The sequence below is a fragment of the Equus caballus genome, chromosome 25 (genome assembly GCF_041296265.1).
Source record: "Equus caballus isolate H_3958 breed thoroughbred chromosome 25, TB-T2T, whole genome shotgun sequence".
Classification (NCBI taxonomy): domain Eukaryota; kingdom Metazoa; phylum Chordata; class Mammalia; order Perissodactyla; family Equidae; genus Equus; species Equus caballus.
This window is the reverse complement of record NC_091708.1, coordinates 19,834,861-19,854,014: the sequence shown is the minus strand read 5'-3', so window position 1 is coordinate 19,854,014 and position 19,154 is coordinate 19,834,861. Positions and strand designations below refer to the sequence as shown.

Here is a 19,154-nt window from a genome sequence, read left to right as displayed (position 1 = left end):
GGGGGAATTCAGTAAGTGATATTGGAACAACTGGTTAACCATTTGGGGAAAACTGCAAGTTAGATACCTTACTCATACGTCATACTAAAATAATTTCTATTTAGTTAAAAAATCTAAACATAAAATAATATTTGATGAAAATATGGGTGAATACTTCCACAATCTTGGGTTACTTATGACATAAAAACCAGATGCCCGAAGGAAGAAAGATCTTGACATCTATCTACCTGGACATCAAATACTAACATATGAAGTGGGTACATCACGAATATAAAGTTAAAAGAAAATTAACAAACTAGGAAAATTATTTGAAATATACATGATAAAGACAAAGATCCTTAAAACTATGAAGAGCAGCTACAGAAAAAGACAACACCACCAGAAAAAATATGTGGATAGGAACAAAAAGAAGTAAAAATAAAAAAGAAATAAAAAGAACCAATAACCATATAGCAAGATGTTTAACCCCACCAGCAATCAAAGAAATGACCTCTAATGGAGTTTTTCAATCTTTCAGCATTTGAACATCAAAAAACTAAACATATAAAGAACAGTTTTTGGGACAGACTCCCCAGGCTTAAATTCTACCTCCCCTCTTAATAATTGTGTGACATTGGACAAATTAATAAATCTCTCCAAACCTCAGTTTTTTTCTCTAGAAAAATGGGGACAACAGGATCGACTCAATTTATTGTTATTAGAATTAAACGTACATAAAATGCTTAGTCTACAAGCACATGAAAAAATGTTAGCTCTGGCAGACACTAGGTAAGTTGACCCAACACCCACTCCCAAACCCCTTCTCCTTTGCAGTCTCTATTATAGAGGCTGGAAAAGCTAAATAACAACAACACTAACAGTAAAACTTTGCCTTCCCAGACTCGCTTACAGATGGGAATCTGCTGGCTAATGTCACAGAAGTAGAAGCCTGCTAGAATGCACTATTTCTTCTCCCAGCCTTGATTGTAACACAGGGAAAATGTCAAGGAAATTTTAGAAGCTCTGGACTTAAAGGTGTAAGAGACAAATAACCCTCTGTTTGAGCTACTGTCAGTCAGTCAAAAGCAGCTCTAACTGATACAGATGCCATTACTATGGCTACTACTGTTACGCTTATTCCCATCCTTGGAAAGGGTATAGGAAATCAGGCACACTACTTATACCTATGAAAGGTAACTCTGCAATATGTAACAAAATCTAAAGTGTGCATATTAGACCCAGAAATTCCACTCGAGGACTTAATCCCAAGAAAATAATCAGAAAAGGATTGAAGAGGCCATACAAAGACCTACACTGGATAAACAGCCAAGATATCTGGTAGCCTCGGTACTTGTCAATTATTTTAAAAATAATATAGTCTGGAAGGAATGGAGCTAGGTACAACGGTCAGCTCTGCGTGTTACAAAGTGGCTGATGTGGGTAAGTTATCTAACATCTCTGTGACAGTTCTGGTTTTCTTGTCTGTAAAATGAGGTCTAGAAACCTCATGTACCAATGGTGCATAATAAGCCTCTGCTAATCCTACAGGCATTAAGCATTTATTTTCTCCCTCACAGATCTGTGAGTCAGCTGGGCAGCTCTGCTGTGGTGTGCTCCATATATCTCACTCAGGGCAGCCAGAACCCAGAAGAAGCCAGGGCACATTCTTCTCCTAGCAAGTGAGCGGAGCACAAAACGGCAGTCAAATTATAAGAGCCCATTTGAAGTCTCTGCATACATCTATAACATTCCACCAGCCAAAATAAGTCTTGTTTGTGGTCAAGCCCAACTAGGGCAAGGAAGCATCATCCCCTTTAGTCGGAGGGAGAAGGAAGTAACTATTTCTGAAGATTACTTTCAACCATCAAGTGGAGATTAAAAATAAAAACAAAAAACATCTATTTTTTTCCCAGGGTTGTTTTTAGGGTTAAATCAAGCATGGAAAGCATCTAGTACAGTTCTCAATAATGGCAGTTATTATTACAATAAACCCCAGTGGGAGTGTTTGGCAACTTTTCACAACTCAGCAATGCTTCCTCAAATTCAGAATTTATCTGGACCACAGAAGTATATTCTGTGTTGATCTTCAGGAGCTATTAGTTTCCAAACCACTGTCTCTGCATCTTTATGCCTATAGATTCGTAATAAAGGTAAGTTATACCATTACGTTTTCCTGATAGATAGTAAATTAAAATGTAAAAGATCATACTAAACTAATTTTGACATTTTATCAAAATGATTTATCATTGATTGTTTTGAAAAATAATTTTTACATAACTATATGAGAAAATTTCAATAGATGAAACATCACTGAAACTTGGCAACTTTGACATGTAGTGTATTATAATAACATTTAACTGCAATTTTGAATTGTTTGCCACACCCCATAAAAATAGAATCTCAGTAAGAAATATTTCTGGAAGGATCTGAAAAACTGTGATTAATTTTACATACTGCAAAAGGGAAGTATGCTAGGAAAATATACAGTTAAAATGAAGCCCAATGGTAAGAAAGGAGAAAAAGAATTACCTTTGCTGATAAATAGTGCTTGTAGTAGTACAACTGAAACAGCAAAAACGCAGAACTTGTCAAAGTTAACAGCGCCAAAATCACGTTCTTATTGATTCTACTCATTAGTCTGCGGTGCTCACGTGGTTGCCTTGTGAAAGTACCCCAGTTGGTTTCATCTTTTTGGATGCGCAGATAATCTTGTTTGCTGTGAACAAAAAGGTATTTCTAGAGACAAAACTTATTTTTAATTTTTCACCTCTAATAACCAACAACAGAGCAAAGAAAAAGTTATCGAAAGCTCTAGAGAGCATTCTTTGATCTGGCCATCTTCCTTTGTAAAGAGATGATCAGGTATGAGAACAAAGACGGAAGAACAAAAACTTATCACGGCATTCTTCACACTTGCAAAAAACTGAAACATAAATGGGATATGAATAAAAACTGACCAACAGAGACTGGGGGGCTTTTCCCCAGTTTCTGCTTCAGTGGATCTGGTGTGGGGCCTCTGAACTGGCATTTCTGCTGAGTTCCCAGGCGATGCTGCTGCCGCTGACCCTACAGAGAACAATTCCATGGAAGAAATGCAGAAAGCTTGTGGTCAAGGAACATCATCCGTCTGAGAGCTCTTTATCGTTTTTGATGTGATCAGTTTTTATAGATATCCCACGTATGCTTTCAGTTTCTGGCAAGTGTAAATAAAGAACGCCATGATAAAAATTTTTGTTCTTTCATCTTTGGTCCCATCTCTACTTCTAGGGACAAGAAATTCAATATAATTCTAGTTCTTACCTCCTCTCCACTGTTTGATTTGGGTTAAACATACTGTATTTTGTTCTTCAAGTGTTTATCCTTATTCCTTTAAATATACTAACACTTCTATTACTTGACGTCTAAGCTTTCTGTCTTTTGTTCTCCAGCTATAAAATAAGAAATTAGCAAATTTATACTACCTCCTGCCTTCTCTCCTTTCAATCCCGCCTTTATTAATTATTTCTACTATGTTATAGTTCTATTGTATTCTGTAACTACAAATCTTAGTTGTTTTTGACTTATTCTTATGATGTTCCCTGCCAATCCTCTTGCTGTATCAACTCTGCTCATCTCCTGGATAGCTGATATTCATCTTCTCATAGTTTACCAAAGAGAACTTTGAGTACCATTTACCTTGAGCTCTTGCACTCTTCAAAAATGGTTGTCAACTGACAGTTTGGCTGTGAGGTCACGATTTCTTTCCCCTGATGATTTATAGGCTTTGTACCATTGTCCTATAATGCTAAATATTCCCTTGACAATATCTGATCCCTCCTCTGCACTCCTCTATACGTAAGCTGATCTTTTTAACGAGATGAGCAAAGAATACATTCCTTACCCTTGAAATCCATTTTTTTTAAAACTAGGTCATGTTATGATGTGGAGGACTGTGTATTAGTTTTTTCTCATTATGTGCCCTTTCAATCTGCAGAATCAAGATTTCTTTTCTTTGTGGACTGTTTTCTTAAGTTATATGTTTGAATATTTTTCTGTTCTAATGTTGAATTCTCTTATTTCCAGAACTACAATTAAGCATTTGTTGCATGTCCTTTCATTCCCATTTCACTTTGTTCAACTTTCAAAAGCCTGTCGTCATGTCCTTTACTGAGTTTTCAATAATCTTAATTCTCCTTTTTGCTTCCAATGTGGCAATTTTTATTTCTCTGATTTTATTTTTCTTTCTGGAGCTCTGTCAGATTATGGTTCACCAGATACTGTTCTCTTACTATTTCTTCCTGGTTCTTGGATCAATTACCTTTGTCTATGATTTTAAAGAAGTGATTATTTCATCAAACTTGTTAGGCCAATACAGTTTCCTCATGGGTTCTTCGCCATTTGTTTCTCCGTTTCTTTTCTCCTTTCTTCTTATAGAATTTTTGCACAGATACTGTGCTCATTTCCTTTTTATTATTATTTATCTTTGAATGATGTGAACTCCACTCTGATCAGCTATTTGTGGAAGGAAGAAACAAGACTGCATTCTCGACTAGAAGGTAGTTCCTCTGGAATACAAGGAAGCTGTTTACGACAGATTTGTGTGTGTGTGTGTGTGTGTGAGAGAGAGAGAGAGAGAGAGAGAAAGAGAGAGGGAAACTGTGTCGGAACAAGCGAAAGTTGTTCAGCCATTACTTCTTGCCTCACCCAGAGAGTGCTTCCTGCAAAGACGGTGTACCTGTGTGCTTTCTCATTCAGTCTTCTTTTCCTGATAGTTCATGTTGCCCAACAACCCAAGGAAGCTCCCACTGCCTTCCTAAGCATCCCGATCCCACTGTAAACAGATCTCTCTCTCACGGCTCTGCCAGCTCTGTCTGAGATCTCCTTCTACCAGCATCCTCTTTGAATCTCCTCCTGCTTACACTTGACAACAACTTCTCAAATATTTAAATTTGGGGTTACAGGACTTATAGTCTCATTGAAGATGTAATTACATCTCTGTCTCTCGCTGTCCTTTTGTTTCAGGGTAATTTCAGATAGAAGCGGGCACAAATCTCTTTACTCTGCCATCTTAAATCAGAAATCTTGGTTTGGGGTTTTGAAACAATCCAAATGAGCTTCCAGAGCTGAAGCCTATATGAAGCAAACACTATAAGAAATTATATAAGATCAACAAACTATTTAAGAGAAATGATATCAACAGTGATGCGAATAATCCACTGGATCTACAGATAATATATAAAACAAAGATAACTAAATAAATCACGATCATTTTCTACCTCCTAAAACCATGAAAAGCAGCAACATAAAACAACATTGATGATGGTAATATTTTTTGCTGTCAGCTAAAACTTGATAAAATAAAATAACCAAATATTCTATTAAGGGCAGCTCACAAGATAACAAGGAGAATACCCTTCATTTTCAATATTGAGGCTAAGTTTCTTGTACTCGTATCAAACAGGGCATCAGCGTATTGTACACTGATTCCTAATGAAATCTAAAGTGGCATTTGCAGCGTGCCATAGCTCAGCCCCTTCTACATCTGAATTAATAAATGGGAAAGAAAGCAAAAAGGCCGATATAAACCATTACAGAAACAAAGTCCAAATGAATATCTTGTTCTCTCTTTGGATACATCTCTAATCTACAATTAATGTTTACATGAAAGAAACCTCCAAAGTCAATCACTTGACTACATTTTTATTATCAAGATGATATCCAATTAACTTTACCTCATTATTTATTTTCTATAAACGCCAAGGCCATTCAACTGCAAAAGGAGGAATATCAGCATGTCAAAACATTCATTTTGGCTAACACTCTCTCTTCACTGGGAATGGTGTTACCACTTTAAAATGAACAATGTGATACTTAAAATAAGAGAGGCCAAGGCTTGTTGAGTTTACCTCTAAAATTATCTCGGGCATCAACTATCTCTTCTTTCTTCACTGTCATTCCAATTTAGACTCTAACTGTACCTAATATCCTCATTTCAACTGAAGTCTGTTTCTACTTTCTACCTACCCATCATCTTACCTATACATTGACAGACATATCAAGTTGCTGATAGAGGAATCAAGTTACACCACAATCAAAATTTCTCAGTGGTTCTCTACCACCTACAGATAAAGTTCAAATTCCACACAATGGCATTCAAGGGCATTCACAATTTGAATTCAGGCAAATTTTCTAGGCTTTCTCGCACTTCACACAGTCTACGGTTTTTGCCCAAATATTCCTGGAATACATACCACACAGCCCTGCCTCTGCTTTTGCTCATTCCCTCTTGTCTGAAATGCACTCTCCATTTCCATAAAACCAGTTCTATACCTCTTTTCAAATCCCTCTCAAGTGACCCTTCTTTTATAAGTCTTTCATGCCCTTCCAAGTCAGAAGTGATCTCTCCCAGCATTAAACTCCTGGGTTTACCTTCTTGCAGGGAATAAATACTTACTGTCTACCTTAATAGGCACAGAAGCCAAAAGAAAACTAAGCACTGGAGAGAAAATGATGATACAGTTCCATATCTTCTCAGAGTTTAGAGATCAGTATTAGAGTTTTCAAAAGGAGAATGGTGATGGTGATGGTGCTAGAGGGTGTGATGTACCTGAGGAATAGCATGGGAAGTTTGTTTCAAAATGCAAAGCCCCATACCTTACTACCCTCACATCTATTAAGAACCACTGTTCTAGTTTGTAATAGACTCAATCAGAGACAAAAACAGAGGCAACATCAATAGTGTAATTGCAGTGAAGGAGTAAGTACAGGTTATCATGGGAGCACAATGAGAGACAACTAAGGCTTTTACTACTTTCTATTTTGAATTATAGTTATTAGTATACATGAACCCTCTCCCCTACCAGCCTAAAACTGGCTGAATCAGTATCAAGCAATAATAAGTAAACTAAGTATACTTCAAAACACTGCACAATGCTCAAGAGCACACAAAATTATTTTTTAAAGACTTTATTTAAGAAAGTTCTCTGTCTAGAGGAACTTTTATGATAAAACAGAGTATGAAATAGAACAACATGATTTTTTTAAGTTTAGAGCCCATACTTGGTCTAACTCCTGAACAATAACCATTTAAAAATAACATGGAGCAGGGCTGGCACGGGGCCGAGTGGTTAAGTTCGTGTGCTCCGCTTTGGTGGCCCGGGCTTTCGCCAGTTTGGATCCTGGGTGAGGACATGGCACCGCTCATCAAGCCATGCTGAGGCGGCGTCCCACATAGCACAAACTGAAAGACCTACAACTAGAATATACAACTATGTACTGGGGGGCTTTGGGGAAAAGAAGAAAAAAAAATAAAAATAAAAAGAAGATTGGCAACAGATGTTAGCTCAGGTGCCAATCTTTAAAATAATAACATGGAGAAATACGGCATAGAACCAAAATAAAAATAGTATTTATGCATATATTTCTTTTTATACATGACATTTTAGCTATCATTATAAAAACGTTCAGGAGGATAGGTAACGTATTTTCTTACTTATACTTACGTAAAGTTTCCTAAAGGAGAGAGCATCTCATGTCTAACGGGAGAGAGAAGAATGCTGCAGAGAAAGTAATTTAAAATGAGGAGGTAAAGAAAAAAAGATGACAAATGTTTTCAGGAAGGAAAGAAGATGTAATAGGGACACTAAGGGTAGTTATGAGGTTTAAGTAGCCCAAGTGTCTTCCAGTTTTAATGCAAATATCAGAAGGTTAATCTAAGTGTGGTATATTACAGCACAGAAATTAGTCCTAGATGACATGGAAGTGAGTCATAATAGTGCGTGAACTGAGATTTGTCAATGAAGAAACAAGGAATGGGTGGATCTGCTTCCCAGCTGAACCCTTCCATGGTGACGGATGTCAGAGCTGTCAATCCCCTCAGTCTTTGGGCCTGGGGTAGCTACAGCCCAGGAGTAGTCCCTCCAGCCCAAGAACAAACACACTCTTTTATCCTTTCTTTCCTCCCTTATTATCAATTTCACTACATGTCAAGATATGAAAAGGGTTAAAAAAAATGGTAGTATACGAAAGCCATACACAAACGTGAAAGAAAAACGTACAGGACAGGAAGTTAAGACAGTTCTCAGGCTCTTTCCACGGCCAAGAGCAGCATTCCACATTCTTTTGGCTTCCCACTTGCTTTTTCAGTGTCATTTGTTGTTTGAAGGTAACGGCAGAAAGACTTTGGCACCTGGCTTATCCTGACATCCTCCACCACCACCACTCTTTTGAGAATCATCTGGGTTAGGATCTGTTTGAAAGACCGTCTAAGTGCCAGATTTTTTATTCCACTTCTTCCCACTCCTGCCTTCTGGATCACCTCTCTTGATATCAGAGGACCATGGGCAAGAAATGACAGCCTGACACCTAAGTTATGTTCCTAAGATGGCGTGTGCTAGCCTGCTCCCCTCAATGCTGCTACAGTCAACTTATCCAGGGACATTGGGGAGTGAGAGGGAGGCATGGGTGGTATGAATCAGACAGAATGAGGTTCAAATATGCACTGCACTGCAAAAATAAAACAGGAGGCTAAACTACCGGGAAGAAAGAGAGTAATGTAATTAGGCAAAGGCCGGGTTAGAGAGATGAGGCAGCAGATTGGCAAACATAAAGATAAAATGTTTCCGAAAATGTATTCAGAGTTATGACACGAAAAAAATCAACATTTTCAGCTGCTCTAAGCCAAAAAAGGCCTAGCAGCAATAGATGCTATCCATCTTCCCTAAATACTGCTGGTCCTTCTTGCTGTTCATTTCCTTTCCTATCACTGCTAAGGTCTCAGAAGAGTGTCAGTAGCCTAGACGTAAAGATTGGACTGCGAGGAGTTAAGAGGTCTCTTTATCTGCTAACCACTCACTTACATCTTAACGCTTCGCATCATAACCTCTACCTCAACATGCTGACTCACACTTGAAGATAAAAAAAATTAGTCTCTCGGGGGCTGACCTGGTAGTGTAGTGGTTGGGTTTGGGCACTCCGCTTTGGCAGCCTGGGGTTTGCAGGTTCAGATCCCAGGCACGGACCCAGCACTGCTCGTCATGCCATGCTGTAGCGGTGTCCCACAAAAATAGAGGAAAATTGGCACAGATGTTAGCTCAGTGACAATCTTCCTCAAGCAAAAAAGAGGAAGATTGGCAACAGATGTTAGGTCAGGGCCAATCTTCCTCACACACACACAGAAAAAATTAGTCTCTCCATTTGATGCTCCAGAAAAATCACAAATATACAGTGACTCCTTTCTGAATGACTATGGAGTAATGAGGTATTGGAGTGTCTGAAATGATAGATCCTAAAAAACAAAGGCTAGAGAAGACAGGAAGTGAAGACAGGAGGGGACTGACAAGATAGGAGCAAAGTAAAATGGTGAAGGAAGTGGTACTGCCTAACATGCCTACTATTCTGCACTTGATGTTAAATCTGGATGGACGCCTTCTTTATATCCTCTTGCTCCTAATCATTTTATTAGGTATACTTCCCACACGTGCTGGCTAATTACTACTTATAAATATTCCAGTCAACTGCTGGATACGTCCTCTTGAACATTCCAATAGCAGCTAAAAGAAATCACTATCCACCTTCAAATCACAGTTCTTTCATGACTTGCCCATCTATTCTGTTAATGAAATCCCTATTTTCCCAATTATTTATGTTCAAAACAAAATAGTTTTTGGGGCTGGCCCCGTGGCCGAGTGGTTAAGTTCGCGCGCTCTGCTGCAGGCGGTCCAGTGTTTCGTTGGTTCGAATCCTGGGCGCAGACATGACACTGCTCATCAAACCACGCTGAGGCAGCGTCCCACATACCACAACTAGAAGGACCCACAACGAAGAATATACAACTATGTACTGGAGGGGCTTTGGGGAGAAAAAGGAAAAAATAAAATCTTTAAAAAAAAAAAAAAAATAGTTTTTGTGGTTGTAACTCCACATCTAATGAGTCAACAAACTGTGTATATTCTTCTCAGTGCCTCTAAAGGCTGTCATTTCTTTTCCTTTTCCAGTACAGTAGCCTAACTTAAAGGCCTTATTACCTCCACTTAGATAGAAAGCCTCCTGCATAAATTCCCATCTTAGGGACCAAAGTCTGATGGTTTCTTAAGTACCTTTGCGTCACCTCCCCTGCTCTAAGATCCCCAGTGGCTTATTTAGTACTATTCCCCTACATGAACCCACTGATGCAGCGCTGCTCACCTCAGCGCCTTAGGCCACACTATTCCTTCTATCAACAATGCTTTCTTCCCCCACTCCCCACCCCCCTCACTGCCTATTGAGTAATTAAGAGTATAGGCTCTGAAGACAGACTGCTGTGTTCAAATCCTGCCTACCACCTGCAGCCTGTATGACCTTGGGCAGGTTACTTAATCTCTCTATGTCCTCATCTTTAAAATGGATCTATGAATTGTACTTGACCCACAGGGCTGTTCTGAGGATTGAACAAATTAATACATGTAAAGCACTGAATAGCACCCAGAACATGGTAAGTATACAATAAATGCTAGCAATAATTAATAATAGTCAATTTAAAGGTCTACTAGTAATTCCGCTTTCAGACAATTAAGGTCCCCCTCCCTCAAATTCCCACAGCACTGTATATTTGTACTATTTTTGCAGTCAGCCTTAAATTACAGTTTCTTGAGACAGGAGGTTACATATCTGTTTTTGTATTCCCCAGGATTCTGTATTCTTCCACAGCAGAAGTCAAGCGCAGACATACATTCAAAAGGCAACGTTATATACATGATGGACCTCTCTTGCCCCAGAAGAGCTCTATGAGGCCAGGAGCATTCAAAAGCACTTCAGATGAGCAGTGAAGGCAAGCAGCTGCAGGGGACGAGTGACCAGAGTTTATGTCACACAGGTCTGTTTGGTTCGCTGCCTCATTCATTCTTCCATTAAGTTCATAAATATTACTGAGCCCTAAACACTGGCAAAGGTGCTAGCTAGTCCCTGTCCGAAGACTACAGAGTATAAACAACAGACTATGGTTATTTCAAAGGCAGCAGAAAATTGAGGAACCAAGGATTTTTTTGGACCCAAACATTATTTACATAAGTTATTCCGTGAGTTCATTTAAGAGTGACCTCAGCATATACACCAGAGCAAGAACAGGGGTTGTCTTTGGGTTGGAAGAGTGTAGGTGCTTTTCTTTTTCTTTTCTGTTTATCCTACGTGAACTTCAACTGATTTGGCAATAAGGAAAAAAAGAATAAGTGTCAAAAAAATTTTTTTAATTCTCTCATCCTATGGCTCAATTAACAAATATTAATTTACCACAGCCCACACGTTATAAGCTTTAATCATGTTAATTTTCTTCCATTTTTAGAGTAACAGAATGGTGTTAAATCAAGTTATTCTTAAGTGAGTAAAGTCTTCCCCACAAGAAGGCAAGTACTTAATGACTTGGTTGAGGACATTTGGGTACTGATCTTAGTAAAACTATAAAGCTAACAGAATCAAACACAGGGCTGAGTGTCCCAAGTACTTAGAACAACATATAAAGTATGAACATGTACAGATATAAAATGTGGATGGAGGTTCACCAAAATAACCTTGGTTATCTCTAGGTGGGGGGAATCGGGGTGATTTTTACATTGTCCTTATGCTTTTCTATATTGTCTCAATATTTTGATAATGAGCATATATCATTTTCATAGACAATAAAATTATTAATAAAAACAGATGATGGGTAGGAGTAGTGGCTTAATAGCTGCCACAGTTGCTAGACAGGATCTAGATCTTTGCTACTTAAAAGTATGGTCCTCAGATCAGCGACGTCAGCGCCATCTTGGAGCTTGTCAAAAACACAGACTTTTCAGGCCCTGCTGCAGACCTCCTGATTCAGAAGCTACAATTCAGCAAGATCCTCAGTGATTCACATGTTCACGTTGAAATGTGAAAAGCACCGATTTTGACGCTAAGGCCTTTATATGTGGGGAGCATAGGAGCAACGTCTGCCTTATTCACTGTATCCCTAGCACCCAGCAGTGCCTGAAACATAGAAATATTTGTTGAATAAACAAATATGTAAATGATATTACTTCTGAGTAGACAATTAGAAAGACAGTGGAGAGTATATCTATTTCAATTATTTATTTTCTGCCAGAGTTCCAAGAAGTGAGTGCTTACTATTTGCTGTAAATGCTATTAAATTATCTCAATAACAATGTTGGCCCTAAGAATCTACTATGACTATGTGTAATCCTTTTTTTAAAGGAATCCTTGCTCTGGGATCTGCATGTCTCCTTCAATCATTTCTCTAGCCTCCTATCTATGGGAACATCCTACAGTTAGTGACTCTCTATAATCTCTCCCTCAAAGCAAATTCATTTTCAAGACCTCTGAGAGAAAAGCTACTATTTAAGTTCCAGCCTATTAACTCCATCTGCCTATATTTTCCAACTCTATTCCTACAACTCAAACTTAACATGTTCAAAATTAACAATTTTATTCTCCATCAACTCTCTCCCTCCCCGCTTCATGACAGTAGTTCTCATCCTCACAGACTCGTGTTTTACAGGTTTTTACAGAAGAGATACCACCTAGTCCAACAACATCACTTTACAGAGGAGAATAGGATCTGGACGAATTAAATGACAGCCCAAGAGGTGAGTTATTGGCAACACCAGAATCCGGTTACAATCTAAACCACCTTCCTCCCAATACACTATTGCATGCTGCACTTCTGACAGGATACTCATTTGGGTCAACAGCACTTAAATTCACCTTTTAGGAACCCAATCAAGTCCTGTATATTGCTGACATTTCTCTCATTCCTTTTTTCTTCTTTTTCAGAACATACTGCACTTCTTGCCACTTAGGGTTCCTTCAACATCCAATGCCATCCTTCCCAAATCCTCTATCCTCTCAAAACCTACCTCCACAAATACTCTAAAATATAAATGCCTACTCCTGCCTACTCTTTATCCATGATTGTCAACAGAGATGGTTCCTGATGATTCAAGCCTTCCATCCTCAGTGTACAGCTCAATCCCAGCATTTTCTACTGCGCTTCCCTCTTTTCCCAATTCCTAATGCACCGCTCCATCACTTACTTTGATATTTGTTCACAGGCTGATGTTAATTCTTTGGAAACCGGCTATCTTCAAAAGTAGAAAGAACCTGGTATCACCTAGGTCCTCTTTTTACACCTGAGAAAACTGAGGCCCAGACAGAAGTGACTTGCCTCATGTAACTTGAGAAATTGGTGATGGTGATGAAATCTGAACTCAGTTCTCAGGACTCCTATTCAAAGCTTCTGACAGTCACCTCTGCACAAACCCTGTCTCTCCCGACATCCTCCAGCTGATAATGCAAACAAAAGGCAGACGTCAAAGCCATAGGAAACTTTATTGAGTATGGCTAGATTTAGTGTCCACCCAATTATTAAGCACACAAAGGGAGCGCTTCCGGAAATATTCCTCCAAATGAACTAAAAGTGGAAGCCCGGGGGAAAGCATCAGAAGAGACAAGGATAGTTAATTAAATTGCTCCCTCTCTATAAGGCTGCTTCTCACTGCCCACGGAAGAACTCCACATTCCTTCATGGGGCGTCAAGGTCCTTCCCAGCCGAGACTCCCCGTTAGCTCCCGCCACATTCCTGGCCTTCCCTTCCCCGCCCCCATCCCTCCAGCCATTACCCTAATAAGCGGTGCTGTGAAAACCTGGCAGATCCTTTCGCGCTTCGGCACCTTCGCACACATTGGTCCCACAACCTGCAATGTCCTTCTGACCCACGCCTCGTCCTCTCGAAAATCTCGATATGGCTCTCACGACCCTGCTCAAACATCACTACCACAGCCCAGGTCCTACAAGGGTCCTGATCGCCCTCCAAAACTGAACTGGTCCCAGGATGCGGATTTAACTTGCTGACACGCCCAGCAGCGTGGGAAGGACTGCCCGAAGACCTCTACCACGAGGTGCTCCTGACTCACCGAGTACCCCCTGCCCGGAGCGCGCTCCACCTGTGGCCGCCGGGGGGAGGGCAGGTGCCCAGAATGCCGGGGGCTGCCCATGAGGGCACCTGAGCCACCAGCGGCACCTGTCTCCAAGGGCCTGCCCATCCCCAGCAACCCAGCTGAGCCTCCCTTACCTTTTCTCACACAACAGCAGCGGCAGCTCCGCTTTACGGCACTCCCAGCAACCGCTGCAAAAGGGCCGTCAAGTGCAGAGCCGCGGATGCCTGCCTGATTGGTCTCGGAGACGTTCCCACGGTCCTGACCTGGGCCTCCGCCAGTCCCCGACTCCCGGCTGAGTCCTGGAGATTTCCTGGGCTTTGGAATCTAACCACTTAGCCGTTTCATCCCTTGCCTAGGTTATAACTACATCAGCGCCCTGAGGCGACCAGATTGTAGGAAGTGGACCAAGAATTGGAGAGGCACCAGCTAAGCTGTTTCCTAAAGCGTGTGAGTTTTCGAGATAAACTGTAGGATGCCAGTTAAATGTGAATTTCAGATAAACGACGAATAATTTTTTAGTGCGTGTGCTATGCAGAGGGATTCAGAATAACTCCCTGAATTCTGGTTCGGGTACCACCAAGCGAGATGGGGGATAGCGTGGGAAATTGGAGCAGCGTTTAACACGGCTCACGAGGTTGAGGCGCCTGCATGACATCCAGGCTCCAGCGGACTGTTACACTCTGGGAATATACACACACAATTCCGAACCTGGTTCTTTAACTTTTAACAGTGTAATCTAAAGGATTATTGTTAGAGATCAGATCTAAATCAGTTTTGACATGAAGTTTGAAAACTATAACGCACGAAACAAATGGTTGTAATTTTGTTCTACAAAAATGTTTTATTAGCCCAATAGTAAAAACTGAAAATACTCCCCTCATAAATGAGTTGTTTTCCAAACTTTGTTTTTGGAAAAGTGTAAAATGAAGTCTTTTTCTTTCTCATTTCCTAGCGGCTATGACTCTTACCACTTTGTTTTTCTTGCAGACATTTTCTGTGTACGTACAAGCTTATTCTGTAGAAGTGCTCTTATTACTTAGAACTAGTTCTTCTGTATACTTATAAGTGGAAGTTGGTAGGTTAATGAAAAAGTAGGTAACACCCAGAGGAAGGAAGTTATCAAAGATTAATGGGATCATTGGACACAGGTGCTAACGTAAGGGACCTAACATGGGAAACTTTGAGGATCAAAGAATAACTGCTATTGATTGAAACACATCAAATATATAAAAATTCTTAACTTCATAATGACTCTTTAAAACTGAAACTCATTAGCCATGATTGAAGGTTGCCAGGGCACCAAATCACTATCCTGAAACTTGATAAAGGGAAAAACATCAAGCATTTATCCTTCCTTTCTTGTGTGAACTGTATTTCAGTCTAACCAAAATGCTAATGAGAATTCCAGCTCATAAATGAAGAATGAATGATGGAACAAACACCATTTTGCTACTCTTAATGAAATAATACAAAAGACAACACTTATGACTAGATGGTAAAATTAAGGTGAAATGTCGACAGGGAACTTTTTAATGGATGGATTAGGCTGGCACCTCCTGCACCCACCGATCAGTCTTATTATTAGGTCTGGGACAACCAGACATGTACTTCCTGACGTGATGCAACAGAATAAAGGATCCTTGCGAAGGATTCTTGCCTAAAAATTGAACCTGCATTTAATCAAAACTTCAGATTTAACACGGGATATAGAGACCAGCTAAATTCAGAATGTGGGACATGCTACAAGACAAATGCCCCAGTTTCTTTATCAATGGCATTTAAAAAATAGGGAGGGAACTACTACAAAATCAGAGACTTAAAAGGCATATGAGTAAATGCAAGTGTGGACCTTGTCTGGATCCTGACATAAAGACATTTTGTGAAACAAGTGAAATTTTAATATGGACTGAGCCATTAGATGATACTAAAGAATTGCTGTTAATTTTGCTAAGAATGTTAACAGAATGTGGCTGTGTTTAAAAGTCATCATTGATGAGTATTGCAGTACTTACAGGTGACATTTTTTAAAACTTTAAAAAAGATGACACAATCCTAGCAAAATGTTAGTTGATAAATCTAGGTGATGAGCATAAAGGTGTTCGTTATTAATAGCCTCTCTACCTTTCTGTACGTTTGAAAATTGTCATAATAAAACTAACAGGAAAAGGGGGAAATTATCAGTTCTTAGAAGTAAATACTTTTCAAGTGCATAACAAATCTTGTTCCATGTAAACCTAAAAAAAAGGCAGTTACAGCAGAGGATTATAGTGGCCAATATTTTGATTTGAGCTAAGCTCTTTTTAAGTATGGATCAACTGATTAGTTTCTCACTGCTTTGCTTTTTTTTCCCCCCCAAAGATTGGCACGTGAGCTAACATCTGTTGCCAATCTTCTTTTTTGTTGTTTCTTCTTCTTCTTCTTCTTCTTCTTCCCTGCAAAGCCCCCTCCCCCCTCCCCCCCCCAGTACATAGTTGTATATTCTAGTCGTAGGTCCTTCTGGTTGTGCTATCTGGGATGCCGCCTCAGCATGGCTTGATGAGTGGTGCCATGTCCGCACCCAGGATCCGAACCGGCGAAACAATGGGCCACTGCAGCGGAGCCTGCGAACTTAACCCCTTGGCCACAGGGCCGGCTCCTCTCACTGCTTGTCTTACATAAACCACAGACATAATACATTGTCTGTAATTTCTAGTTTCTTTAAAGTGGATGAGGAAGTTAACGATACAAGTGAAGGAATCTGAACTCAGAGTCCTAGATTTTTATTTTTTGCAATTCTCCCCTATCATTTACAATATCTTGGACACAACTAACTTGTCAGCAATGTTTTTTACCTCTTCATCTCTAAAGTTTCCCCCACTTACCTTATAAGTAAGTTTTCATAGTCATATTTCATCGGTTTATGTAATACTTAAATTATATAATTACAACAGTGACTGCCACTGGCATAAATAGGTTTGGGAACAAACAGCTAACTGGAGGTAAACATACAACTGGTGGGGACAGTACTTCTCCAGAGGGAAACCCAGCTGTGAGCCTTCAGCTCACTGTGAATGAATGTCAGGATGCTTTAACCTAGTTAGCCAATCCAGATGGATGAGGGGTACAAGGATAGGTAAAAACAGCCTCTCTTATAGGCAAACATCCATCTTTTAAAAATCACTCAAATGCAGGAAATCCCACACATCCCGGCCACTCTAACACTGTGGGGCCTGGGGCAAGAGTACAAATGGAGGCCAACACTGACATTTAAGTGTCTAAATAGATAAGAATTAACAATAAATAAATACCTTGACAAATATTTCTTCTCATGTAACAGAAATCTAAGTTCAAATTTGGGATTCTCAGACATGTACTGGAAAGTCACAGCATGAGAACCAGGTTGGCCTGTTCTTCTTCCAAGAACCTGGGTCTGTCTCCTTTTACTTTTTTTTTTTTAAAGATTTTTTTTATTTTTTCCTTTTTCTCCCCAAAGCCCCCCAGTACACAGTTGTATATTTCTTGCTGTGGGTTCCTCTAGTTGTGGTATGTGGGACGCCGCCCCAGCGTGGTTTGATGAGCAGTGCCATGTCCACGCCCAGGATTCGAACCAACGAAACACTGGGCCGCCTGCAGCGGAGCGCGCGAACCCAACCACTCGGCCACGGGGCCAGCCCCATGTCTCCTTTTACTTTTAACTTCAGCTTGCCACAGTGGTCCTCATAGCATGCAGTGTGGACACCCCAGGCTCCACATCCAAGCTCCATCCACACCCCTCACACACTGCCACCCCTTGAGTATACGAGTATATACACCTGTAGTGCAGCCTTTGTTCAGGATGGACTTGGGGAAGAGTTCTGCATGTGTTCTGGAAGCAGGTTTTGGGGTGGTCGGGCAGGGAATTCTGGGGTCCTGGCTATCTGGTGCATAGTCTAGAACTGGGTAGAGGATCACAGACTCCAAGTGGATACCATCCCTTGGCTCCTTCAATTTTTCATTCCAGAAGACAGGCACAGCCAGAGAGAGAGGATCAGGGCAGGGACCCCTCTTGTCCAAGTCTAAATGCACATACACATCCATGGTATCATACTGTATATACTATTGGAGAGTGCTTTTTCCATTTCATAATATCGTGAATACACTGCCATTTATAGCATATTCTCTAACAGCTGTGTAGGGTTACCTGGAAACACCACAATCTAATCATCCCGGTGATCTTGTGCAAGATGGGCATAAATGTCTTACTAGTATGATGTGGTGTAAATGTAAAATAGGATTTAGTAAGGGAAATACTTGGACAGCAAAGTAGAGTGCACATAATTTCCTGAGCTCTTATCCCACAGAGATGCAGCCAGGCACAGCAGGCCTGGTAAACCAATGAAAGGGCTCTAACTGAAGCCAACTCCCATAATGGGCTACTTATTTACAACATTTATGGTGGGGGGGGGGAATGCAGAATATATCTGGGCAATTACCTAAAATGGTAGCTTACCGGTGAAGCACATTAGAAAAAGGGGAGCCTTCAAAATTCTGGTAGCCCATTCTTTTCTTCAATTAACAATTAGGTCCTTGTATTTTGCTATCATAATGCTGCAATGAATACTGGCTTATTTGTGAGTATGTAAGAGAAATATCTAGAAATGGAATTAACTTTTCAAAGGTATGTGTAAAATCTTGACACTGCTAGACTCTTCTCCAGAGGTGCTGCACCGTCACACTCCACCTTCTGTGCGAGGGTACTGGTTTTTCACTATCTTTGTCACACGCCTCTCCCTGACTCAGGACTATCCAGTGTCCCTTCATTCTTGTTGAAAATGATCTTAGTTACAGTCTCATTTAGTCATTGACTGATTGTTTTTTCTCCTAAACTGTTTTCAAGTTAGAATACAAATTTTAAAAAGGCTTAGATTCTGGTTCTGATTCTCTTAGCTACCATCTACCAAAACATAACCCAAGATGTGACAAGCTGCAAAGACGGAAACTGAGGCCCTGACTTACATTACAGTTACTTCTAGCGCGTCTCGTCGTCCAGCCATAGCCGCACGGTACAAAGCAGTAGCGATCAGCAAATGTGGCTCTTTACATTTAAACTACGACAAAAAATTTAGTTCTTCCGTCGAACTAGGCACATTTACAGTGCTCACCAGCTGCCTGTGGCTAGTAACGACTGTGTTGGACAGCATAAATATAGAACTTTCTATCACTGCATAAAATTCTGTTGAACAGCACTGCTCTAAAATGTAAACTTTTGGGCAAAGGGAGTATGAATTT

At 40.2% G+C, this 19,154-nt stretch overlaps 1 protein-coding gene across 13 annotated transcripts in view; it reads right to left on the bottom strand.

Annotated features, from left to right (window-relative positions):
- FKTN (fukutin) overlaps positions 1–14,173 on the bottom strand; it is a 70,295-nt gene extending 56,122 nt beyond the window's left edge. For 4 of the 13 annotated variants that reach the window (XM_001493424.7, XM_070251246.1, XM_070251249.1 and 1 more), the window contains exons 1-2: positions 14,042–14,173; positions 2,509–2,695 (exon numbers count right to left, since the gene is read on the bottom strand). In XM_001493424.7, the coding sequence (XP_001493474.2) occupies positions 2,509–2,613 (105 nt within the window). In that variant the 5' untranslated portion in view covers positions 2,614–2,695; positions 14,042–14,173. Of the gene's footprint in view, positions 1–2,508; positions 2,696–13,004; positions 13,255–13,589 lie in introns of those variants that run through there. The other 9 variants (XM_023629823.2, XM_070251248.1, XM_070251247.1 and 6 more) reach the window with 7 other exon arrangements.
- Positions 14,174–19,154: the final 4,981 nt, after the last annotated feature.